This window comes from Alosa sapidissima, chromosome 6, assembly GCF_018492685.1.
Source record: "Alosa sapidissima isolate fAloSap1 chromosome 6, fAloSap1.pri, whole genome shotgun sequence".
NCBI lineage: Eukaryota > Metazoa > Chordata > Actinopteri > Clupeiformes > Clupeidae > Alosa > Alosa sapidissima.
The window spans coordinates 25015107-25027041 of NC_055962.1; the positions used below are offsets into that span (position 1 = coordinate 25015107).

The following is an 11935-nucleotide window of genomic DNA, read 5'->3' on the forward strand; positions in this document are numbered from 1 at the left end:
TACATTTGAAATAGAGTGGGCACCCTGCTAACCATGGTTAAGCCTTATAGTAGGGGGGCCTATGTGTCTAATTTGGGGGCTTGTGGGATTCGCATGTTCATTTTTGGAGAGTATTATATCTTTGTTCTAGGGGGTCTTAAGAGTAAAAAAAAACATGACTCATGAAACATTTTTTTAAGGTTTTGAAGGACTCAAATCAAAGGTCAAATTCAGTGAAGGTCAAATTTGGTGTTTTGTCCATAAACCTCACATTGCTGGTATTATAACATAGGGTTTGGTGCCAAAAAGCAAAGATATTCTACAAGGTAGTGTGCAAAAGTGGACCACATAAACAATACAACATTAAACATTTTTAGGCTGATGATTGATCTCTTTAACAAGAAATTGTGCCTAAAATTATCAAAATTGTCTGGTTAAAAAAAGTAATACTTCAATATCAATTCATGCCTATTAGTGTGCTTGAGTGTAGGCCTAGCCTGCTCTGCCAGTTCTTGTCTACACCCATTCATAGCACAAAGTGCAGAGATCTCTGTTAAATCAAGTTTTTTACATAGCTAGTATCAGCTGAAGTCTGTAAGGCCTTCCGTAGCCTATGTAAGTGTGAAGAAAAGAAAGGGCAAAAGGATCATCTTCTGAACCTGCAGCAACACCTCAAACTGCATCAAGTCCATCTAGAGGGACTTTGTACACTTGTTCAACAGCAGCTGCTGCCAGCATAGATAAGACACAATTGATCTTCATGAGGTGTCCTCTTTCAATGCAGGCAACCAACCAAGCGATATAAGTAATATTTTGAAGTCAATGACTTTTAACAGGTAGCCAGTGTAGAGGTGCTAGGATGGGGGAAATATGTTCATATTTTTGTTTGTGTGAGCAGCTGCATTTTGTATAAGCTGTAAGCTCTTTAGACAGGTATTATTACAGCCAGCGTAACAGCATTGCAATAGTCTATCCTTGAGGTGACAAAAGCATGGATTAATTTCTCGGCATCTGGTAAAGATAAGGACTTCCTTATCTTTGAAATGTTCCTTAAATGGTAAAATGAAGTTCTGGTGATCTGTTTTATGTGATTATTTAGTGCTAGGTCCTGGTCAATTTAACTCCTAGGTTTTAACACTTGTGGATGAGGTCAGTGGAAGATCACTATATGTAGCCTGTGATGTGGATAGGATATCCCTCATATTTTTAGAACCTAAAACCTTGACTTCTGTTTTATCTGAGTTCAAAAGCAGGACATTATTCATCATCCATGTCTTTATATCTCTTATACATGTGTCAAGTTTGGCTAATGGGGTTAATTCATCAGGTTTTATGGAGAGGTATAGTTGTGTATCATCTGCTAAACAACAGGGGCCCCAGTACTGAGCCTTGAGGCACTCATATTTTATCATATTTTACCATAATCTGGGTAGATGGTTTATTATGGACCTGTACAAATTGTTGACGGGTTAGGAAGGTATGATCTAAACCAAGCGAGTGCTGAGTCTGATGCCTATCAAATTTTCAAGCCTAAGTAGTATGTCATGGTCTATGGTGTCAAAGGCAGCGCTGAGGTCCAGGAGGACCAGTATTGATACAAGGCTAGGTTTTTTGAGGGAGGGCTTAATAACAGATGTCTTAAACGACTGCGGTACATGCCCTGATAGCATTGAATTATTTATAATGAAGACCAAAACATTATCCAGGAAGGGGAGAGCAGTCTTAAGAAGGTGTGTAGGAATAGGGTCTAGTAGACTAGTAGATTTTGATGAGGAAATTGTGGAGGTGAGATCTAATATGTTGTGTATATGTAAATGAATTAAATGTTGTTTGAGGTCTCATCTGTGATTCTGTTATGTTTTTGCTATCTTTCAGCAATGGAGTATGTGTATTTGGTGAAACTGATTGGTTATTGATCTTATCTCTAATTGTTTGACATACAATCATAATACTGACATACAATCATACTGTTGAAAATAACTGTTTTGTGAACTTTATTCAACATAGCCAGTGATTTAGGCGAAATCTATGGTGTTAATTACAGTGAAATACACAATTTCAAAAAAATAGGGTTGAAACAGGTAAAAAAAAATGGAGACATCATTTTTCTCCATGTTCAATGACCTCTAAAGACAGTCCAACCACTCTCCAAAAATTAACATTTCAAACCCACAGAGACCATATAGGCCCCCTGACTAATATCTTATCTCAAATAACCTTTATCTAAATAACCTCTCATTATTGCTTCTGGATGGCAGGTTAAAACCGCATCATTAGGATAAAACAGGATCTCTTATGGTATACGTTTTGGAAATTGCTCTGGATGCCACTCCTTTGCTTTTTAGGGGGGGGGGGGGGGGGGGGGCGCGACTGCCCTCTAGTTCTAAGGTTATTCTCTCTCCCTAAGACTTAACAAGTGTGTCGTTGTTTTGTTGTTGTTTCTGCCCAGGTTGCCGTAGTGAAGGTGAAGAACACAGACAAGGTGTTTGCCATGAAGATCCTCAACAAGTGGGAGATGTTGAAGAGAGCTGAGGTGTGTATGTAGCACCACCTCCACCACCACCACCTCCACCACCACCACTGGGGGCAGCCGTGGCCTACTGGTTAGCACTTCGGACCTGTAACCGGAGGGTTGCCCGTTCGAACCCCGACCAGTAGGCACGGCTGAAGTGCCCTTGAGCAAGGCACCTAACCCCTCACTGCTCCCTGAGCGCCGCTGTTGATGCAGGCAGCTCACTGCGCCGGAATTAGTGTGTGCTTCACCTCACTGTGTGTTCACTGTGTGCTGAGTGTGTTTCACTAATTCACGGATTGGGATACCAGAGACCAAATTTCCCTCACGGGATCAAAAGAGTATATATACTATACTTATACTATCACTCTCTCTAGGAGCCTGAATCAGACCCCAGTACTCTGAGGCAGTGGGTCTGTTTTCCTTTCTGTGGGGGGATTCCTGCATATCTGCATGGAGCTGGGCTACACATGGAAATGTACTCTACTACATGCAATCGTCACCTACGCACTTCTGTGTGTGCTTTGTACGTCAGTGTGGAAGCTTCTAGTTCAGCTCAGGTGTGTTTTTGTTAACGCTCCGTATCCACATTGTGTGCTCTGTAGACGGCGTGCTTCCGTGAGGAGAGGGACGTGCTGGTCAATGGAGACTGCCAGTGGATCACCACCCTGCACTACGCCTTTCAGGACGAGAACAACCTGGTGAGTTCTGCACGTACACCAACACTGACACAAGGCAACTGTGGCTGGAGAGCGCCATTCTATGCTTGTTCTGATGGGTCTCCTCTTCCCCATCCACACACACACACACACACACACACACACACACACACACACACACACACACAAACATACAACTTATCCCACATCAACTGAGCCATGAGCCACCTCACAATGAACACATATTTGTACACACGCCTGTAAGACACAAGACATTTATGCTCCACACAAATCCTCCTTATTCAGAACAAAAGTACAAGGCGTGGTTGACCACAGGTATGATTTAGGATGCCCACTATACACCAGGGAAATTGATCAGTAAACAAGTTTTACAAGGTCATATTCTATCTCTGACATTCTTTTTGTTTCATTTTGTCTCTCCTAACTCTCTTTCTTTCTCTCTCCCTCTCCCCCTCTCTGTCCTTTTCCCCTCCAGTACTTGGTGATGGACTATTATGTGGGTGGAGACCTGCTGACTCTGCTCAGTAAGTTCGAGGACCGGCTGCCAGAGGACATGTCCAAGTTCTACCTGGCCGAGATGGTGCTGGCCATCCACTCCGTCCACCAGCTGCACTACGTCCACAGGTGAGACACAGTCCCTCCCCCAGCTCACAGTGCAGCCAATCAGCAAGGCCTGATGTGAGACAGTCCCTCCCCCAGCTCACAGTGCAGCATTACTGATTGTTAGCCACTTTACAGTTTAAAGATCAAGGCAAGGCAAGGCAAGATCATGTCCTCAACCGTCAAATTAGTGATGAGTCCCATCTGCTGAAGGTGCCTTTGAAAATAAACTGTTACTTAAGTATAGTATAGTAAGTATATATACTTTTTTGATCCCGTGAGGGAAATTTGGTCTCTGCATTTAACCTAATCGGTGAATTAGTGAAACACAAACAGCACACAGTGTACACACAGTGAGGTGAAGCACACACTAATCCCGGCGCAGTGAGCTGACTGCTACAATGGCGGCGCTCGGGGAGCAGTGAGGGGTTAGGTGCCTTGCTCAAGGGCACTTCAGCCGCGGCCCACTGGTCGGGGCTCGAACCGGCAACCCTCCGGTTACAAGTCCAGAGTGCTAACCAGTGGGCCACGGCTGCCCCTCACTTTGGAGTTAAAAATAGTAGTGTTCTGCACAAACCCGTCACTACCATACCTGCACACTTTGCGAAAGCGCCTAGGCTGTTATGTAATGACACAAGCTATAATTTTCCCATTGTGAAATGATGGCCTTGTTTTGTGCTGCTTGTTTGTAGTGAAACTTCAGATGCATATTATCCTCAGAGCCATGGTTTTTCAGATTGTACATATTTCCCTGTCAGCCACAAACATAAACCAGTATGTATACTTATTCATTGTGATTATCGAAGAACAACTGACTAGCATCACACTGGCGTAAATTAACTGCCTGAATACAATAGAATGTTCTTTCAACCTTAGCTGAACATTTGACGGCTATCACATGTGGTAATGTACAATACAGTGGTGCGGTTTCGTTTTCTGGACACATAGCTTCATTGACAACAGGCGACTGTGGCTTTTGGAGCCGCCATTCTGGCTCAAGTGGAGCCAGACGACACGGCCACCCCCGCCCATATGCTACTTTGGCTATGCTACTTCAACCCCCTAACCTCCCCCCACACACACACACAACCCAGACCCAACCCCAGGAAGTGGGTTGTGCTGCTGGTTTGCATGCATAATGAAAGGGAGTAGTGGTGCCCAGCCCCCGGGGGGGGGGGGGGGTGGATGAGCTGGTGTTCCCCAATGAGGGGGCTGGGCCCTGGGCGTGGGCTGCCTGCCTGCCTCCCTGCCTGCCTGCCTGCCTCGGCCTCATGGATCCCAGAGAGGGGAGAGCAGACACACAGCCTATTCTGGGCCTGCGTAATTGCATGCTATCCCTACGGGAGTGGGTGGAGTATGTGTGTGTGTATGAGAGATAGAGAGGGAGAGAGGGAGAGAGAGAGAAAGAGAGAGAGAGTAGGAATGCGTGGCTGTGGAGGGGTGTGTTTGCTAGCATGAGTATGTGTGTGTTTGTATGTCTTTGTGTCTGTATCATTGTGTTGAAGAGGATTGATGTGTCTATATGTAAGGGTGTTGTGCTTGAATGTTGAGGACTGGGAGTTTGTGTTTATGTCAAGCAGATACTGTATGTGTCTATTTATGTCCAAACATGTGTGAGTCTTTGTGTTGAGGAATGTGTGTGTGTGTGTTTGGACTTTGCCTTGTCTGTCATGGAGTTGTCATGTACTGTATGTTGACTAGTCTGAGTTCATGTGTATATAGTATAGTTTTTGAATTTCCCCTAGGGATCAATAAAGTATATCTATCTATCTATCTAGTAATAGTGATAGTGTTGTATGCACGTGCGTGCGTGTGTGTGTGTTGGTGAGTGGATGGGGGGGGGGGGGGTTGGTGGTGTTTGTCTCAGAGACTAATGATGGGGTAGGGGGTGTGGTCAGTTGCTACCTCATGGGAGAACATTGGCAAGCCTGCTGCATTTGAGGGTGGGGGACACATCAAGGGCGGGCCTGTCAGAGGAAGTATATGACTGTGTGCGGGTGTGTGTGCATGTCTCTATCTGTGTGTTTGTGTGTGTGTGTGTGTGTGTTGGTCTGTCCTTCCATTCTCATTTCATGCACAAAACCCAGAAACTGTGTTGGGAGAAATATTATCCTCAATTGATCAATGATTATCCACCACACCGTGCCATCACATTCTTCTTGTTTTCCTCTCTGTCTGTCTGTCTGTCTGCCTGCCTGCCTCTTCCCCTGTCTCTGTCTCTCTCTCTGTCTGCCTGCCTCTTCCCCTGTCTCTGTCTCTCTCTCTGTCTGTCTCTCTGCCTCTTCCCCTGTCTCTGTCTCTCTCTCTGTCTGTCTCTCTGCCTCTTCCCCTGTCTCTGTCTCTCTCTCTGTCTGTCTCTCTGCCTTTTCCCCTGTCTCTGTCTGTCTCTCTGCCTCTTCCCCTGTCTCTGTCTCTCTCTCTGTCTGTCTCTCTGCCTCTTCCCCTGTCTCTGTCTCTCTCTCTGTCTGTCTCTCTGCCTCTTCCCCTGTCTCTGTCTCTCTCTCTGCCTCTTCCCCTGTCTCTGTCTCTCTCTCTGTCTGTCTCTCTGCCTTTTCCCCTGTCTCTGTCTCTCTCTCTGCCTCTTCCCCTGTCTCTGTCTCTGTCTCTGTCTCTGCCTCTTCCCCTGTCTCTGTCTCTCTCTCTGTCTGTCTCTCTGCCTCTTCCCCTGTCTCTCTCTCTGTCTGTCTCTCTGCCTCTTCCCCTGTCTCTCTCTCTGTCTGTCTCTCTGCCTTTTCCCCTGTCTCTGTCTCTCTCTCTGTCTGTCTCTCTGCCTCTTCCCCTGTCTCTCTCTCTGTCTGTCTCTCTGCCTCTTCCCCTGTCTCTGTATTTACATTTCCATGTATTCATTGAGCAGACACTGTTGTCCAAGGTGACTTGCACATGTCCACTATATTACAAGGGATCACATTCTCCCCGGAGCAGCTTGGGCCATGTTGCTCAAGGTTGCACAACGGTGGAAGCTGGGAATTGAACCCACAACTTTCAGGCTACCGTTTGAAAGTTTGTGGGTAGCCCGTCCTTAACCACTACACTACCACTGGCCATTTTATGTGTGCATGTGTGAAAAAGATGAGGGAGAACATGAGCAAAAGGAAGCAGGGCTTCTCATTTATCACAGCAGTCTGTTATCTAGGCCCATGCCCTGTGGTGTGACCAGTTTAGTGTAAGACACACAGTAAGTGACTTTGACTGCATGTATGTGTGAAAGAGAGAGACAGCATGTTGATGCATCATATGAGAGATGAGAGATATGCACAGTTCTGTATAGTAGTCTAGACTTACTCAGATACATCCTGCAAGGTCACATGTTAGCTGTAGTCAACTACAATGTCCATCATTCACAAACTTGTCACACAATTTTTTAATCTCACATCTGAGTGTATATCAGTCAACATTATAAGAGATTATTTTTCTTCTTGAAAACATGTTATTGTGTACTAGTTTGGCAGAAGAGGCTCTATCTGTTATATTGCTGGAACACTGAGCCATGAATCCACTGGTAGAAAATAATTATTTGTGCTAATAATTAGGTTTAATCCTCAATTCATTTGGATTGGAAGTATTTTTTTTTAAATCAAACGTTTTTGTATTTATGTTTCTAACAAGCTGGCAGTGTGTTAATGCCGGTACACTGCAAATCTGGTTGCAATATGGCTGTTTATGCAGAATTTCTCATTTGTCTTGAAAAGCTGTTACCATATGCTTCGATAATTGATGGCCTTGAAGTTATAACCCCAGTAGTACATCAATTAAAGTGTCCATCTCAAAGCATAGTTGTCACAGATGTGTGAAAATGGGTTCCACCCATCTCCACTGGGACAAAAGGAAAAATAAGGTGGACACAGTTTAGTCTCTTAAATAAATTAGATGAATAGTGTGTGTGTGTGTGTTTTTTTGTGTGTGCGTGTGCCTTGTCATATATGTGTGTTGTTTCATGTATGCCTGTGGAACGTCATTCCTGGACACTGAGTGTTAAGTGATGTGAACTGCAGCAGTCAGCTGTGTGTGTGTGTGTGTGTGTGTGTGTGTCACCTCTGCCCAGGCTCCAAAACAGTATTGCAGCACAGGATACCCATCTGTAGAGATAGAGCTCTCTCTCTCTCTCTCTCTCTCTCTCTCTCTCTCTCTCTCTCTCTCTCTCTCTCTCTCTCTGTCTATGTATTTATGTATTAACTGTGTGTATATGTGCGCATAGCTATTGATCACAGTCACATGTCTCTTTTATTATTGATCTGTGAGGAGATCTGGGGTTAAGGCACAACCCACCCTCCTGACTGAGGCAACTAAGAGGCCCACCTAGAGAGGGAAAGAGCAGTATGGAGAGATAGAGGCCGGCTGATGGGGCGATAGAGTGCTGAAGAATGAGATTGTGAGAGAGGGAGAGAGAGAGAGAAAGAGAGATATGACCTTTCCTTTGGCTACATTCAGTGACTCAGCTCCTTCAGGCCTTGCATCAGACAGTACTGGAGCATCTATGATCCAAACACATAGGCTACAATGACAGACTTTTATGTTGTGTATATGTGTGTGTATTTGTGTGTAGGCTAGGTGTGTGTGTGTCAGTGTGTGTTTCCCTGACCACGCATATGATCTCTGCCAGACTGGATTGCTCAGTCCATGCACGCTGTAGTCTTAAGAAGCAGAGTGGCTGCGAATGGGGGGAGGTAATCTCTTCTTAAGACTGCTGTATCCATCTGGGGAAGCCATCTGCTCTGACTGACCTACACACTTGAAAGAGAGAGAGAGAGGAAGGGAGAGAGAGTTGGAAAGGGAGAGATACAGTCATTATCTCCTTAGTTTATTTGCATAGGTATACATGTCAAAGGTCATGATGTATTCATCTGTGTCTGCCTGTGTGTGTGTATGGAAGAAAGGTCTACTTCACATTGATCAAAGCTTTAGTTATTTAAGCTAATACATTTTGTACCAAAGACAAACATAAACCAACATGTATCCATGTATTTGGGGTTAACAAAAGTTTAATATAACTACATAACTACCATGTGTCCTACCTTCTGCGCAGGGCCTACACCCTCAGTTAGCCGCTAGCTCACCGCTACAGTTAGCTGTTAGCCCCAGTGTGGCCTGTTACACTTAACAAGGGAGATCTCTGGAAGCTAGCCAGTGAGAGAGCCTCAGGTGCTAAGCTAACTGGCGGGCCTGTGGGAAAGCCCTGTGTGATTTCTGATCTGGCGTATTAGCGGCTCAGTGTTTCACTAGTGGCTAATTGGTTTAGTGAGGGGGAACCGCTGCCACTGGGTGTCTGGATGTTTGTGGGCGACAACCCAGAGGAGGGGGGAGGTGATGCCCTCCAATCAGGGAGCCAATCAGAGCAGTCTTTGAGGTAAACAGAAGGCAAGAGTTAGAGGAATCAGAAGGCTGAAGCACAGGGTCAGGAGGGGAGAGGAATGTGGAAGAAGAAGTGCATGATTGATGGGAGTGTGAGTTCTTTTCTAATTTTATTTATTTTGAATGAGTATGATTGACCTGGAAAATCCACATCCACAACACTACACACAGCACCCACACACACACACACATACACACACACGCACACCCCTCCTCTCCTCCTCTTTTCCTCTGAATGATTTTGCCTGGGTCTTTATGAGAAATCAGTAGAAAACTCCCTCAGGTTCGTGTCAGACTCCCTGCTGAAGTAGGCGGGTTTCATTACAGATGCTAGCAGAGATAGCAGCGCTGCAGATCTCCATCAAGCAGCTAGCCAGTGGAATGTGTGCTGCTTTTGGCTGTGAAAGATCACCATACTGTGGCGTTCACACAGCAAGACATCAGATAAGGCAGATCAGAAGAGAAAGAGGGATCAGTCTGGTCTGCCAACTCCTCGATGCTAAGTGCATGCGCACACACACACACACACACACACACACACACACACACACACACACACACACATACACACACACACATACCACACACACACACACACACACACACACACACACACACACACGCATAAGCACACGTCAAACATCCTTCTCAACTTGCACTGCTAATCAACAGCTTTTCAAGACCTCTGCTCATGCCAGCCAAGACCAAGCATTCCAGAGAGGCACACACTTGAATACACACACACACGCACACATTCTGTTGACATGCACATGCACGTTCTCAATCAAGCAGACACACACACACACTCGCACACAAATGCTGATCTGTGTCTGTCTGTATGTGTGACTTTGTATGTTATGTGTGTGTGTACGCGCATTTGAGTGAGTATGAGGCTCTTCATGTAGAAAAAGATTGATTGTGTGTGTGTGTGTGTGCTTGTTTGTTTGTGTGCGTGCGTGCGTGCGTGCGTGCGTGCGTGTGTGTGTGTGTGTGTTCACAGGAGTGTGGAGAGAGAGAGAGGATGGAATGTTATGTGGGATCATGTGATATGCTGCAAGAGCTCACTGTAGTACTGATGATTCGAAAGGATGCGCAAATTAGATCAGAGGAAGTGAGATCGCAGGGAGCAGGCTGACTGGACGGCCAATCAGGTTTTCTCGTCTGTGGGTGTACTGGGTCTCATTTCTGTTACTGACTTTTGACCCTGACATTTGCACTGTGTCCCCAGTGGAGGTCAAACTTTGATGAAAGAGTCAGCCAGGGAAGCTGCCCATGACTCACACCTGTTAAGATGGCATGGACCTCCCAGGTTCAGGGGTGTGTGTGTGTGTGTGTGTGTGTGTGTGTGTCTGTCTGTGTGTGTCTGTCTGTGTGTGTGTGTCTGTGTGTGTGTCTGTGTGTGTGTGTGTGTGTGTGTGTGTGTGTGTGTCAGTATGCATTTGCCTGTTTGTGAACTTGGGTTTGCATGCTTGAGAGCTTTGTTTTCAGTCGGGCAAGTTAGTGCCTGGGTGTGTGAGAGAATTAAATGTGTGAAGGGTGTGTGTGTGTTTGTTTGGGAGAAAAAGCACACACACATTACGGTACTTTATGGTTTTGTATAATCAAGAAAGAATGAAAATACAATGAGATCACTAACATTCCATTACACTCAGGTCTGCGAAAGTGGGTACATGTATGAAGGTGTGTGTGTGTGTGTGTTTGTGTGTTTGTGTGTGTGTGTGTGTGTGTGTGTGTGTGTGTGTGCGTGCCCATTTGAAACAAAACCTGGTAGCTTTTATGAAAGCACTAGCTCTTGACAGCTGATCAGGCATGTGTCGAGCCCACACACACACACCCATACGCATGTGATGAGTCAGGTTCGAGAGGTAGTGTAAACTCCACACTTTCACTGCAGGCTCTCCCTGTAAATCACCTGTCACACCCAGTCACCTTTTCACCACCGTCAACACAAACAACAGCCTCTGAGTTGAGTCATGACCAACTCCATTGTCTTGCTGTGAATTGTCAGCTTTGAGCTTTGTTGTGAGAAGGCTTGACTAATAGTGCAAGTATTATCAAAGTTGGGAATATCACATTTTTCTTTTTCCCTTTGTTCTTTGAATCATTTGTTTCTTTCATCTATGTGCCGTTCCAGTGTGGAGTACATGAGGCCTTTGTCTCAGGGACTGGGCTGGGACTAGCAAACGTGGAGAGCCATTGTGGATGTGGAAGTTCTAATGTTGATCCAGAGCTAGAAATAAGAGTTGTTTTTATGTTTGTCTGTTTCAGGGATATCAAGCCAGACAACATCCTGATGGACGTGAATGGTCACATACGATTGGCCGATTTTGGCTCCTGCCTCAAGCTTATGGACGATGGAACTGTGAGTTCAGAACTCTCTTTTAAAACAAGCACACAAGCAAATATACCCGCACATAAAGGTGCAAATACACAAATACACCCACACATAAAGGTGCAAACACACACATACACAAATACACCCACACATAAAGGTGCAAACACACACATACACACCAAAAAACCCCCCACATAATTACTTAAAAAAAGTCAAGTCATGGCTTCCATTTTCCACAAACATAAAGCCTAACTCCGCGGCCACTGTTACTCCATGTCCACCATCTCAGGTGCAGTCCTCGGTTGCGGTGGGCACGCCGGACTACATCTCCCCGGAGATCCTGCAGGCCATGGAGGACGGGAAGGGCAAGTACGGGCCCGAGTGTGACTGGTGGTCCCTGGGCGTGTGCATGTACGAGATGCTCTACGGAGAGACGCCCTTCTACGCAGAGTCCCTAGTGGAGACCTACGGCAAGATCAT

The 11935-nt window shown here is 45.6% G+C and overlaps 1 protein-coding gene across 7 annotated transcripts in view; it reads left to right on the forward strand.

Annotated features, from left to right (window-relative positions):
• cdc42bpab (CDC42 binding protein kinase alpha (DMPK-like) b) overlaps positions 1-11935 on the forward strand; it is a 67643-nt gene that overhangs the window by 20091 nt on the left and 35617 nt on the right. For all 7 annotated transcript variants that reach the window (XM_042096340.1, XM_042096345.1, XM_042096342.1 and 4 more), the window contains exons 3-7: positions 2429-2512; positions 3097-3192; positions 3647-3795; positions 11389-11482; positions 11745-11935. The exon at positions 11745-11935 is cut by the window's right edge and continues 10 nt beyond it. In XM_042096340.1, coding sequence (XP_041952274.1) covers positions 2429-2512; positions 3097-3192; positions 3647-3795; positions 11389-11482; positions 11745-11935 — 614 coding nt within the window. The remainder of the gene's footprint in view (positions 1-2428; positions 2513-3096; positions 3193-3646; positions 3796-11388; positions 11483-11744) is intronic.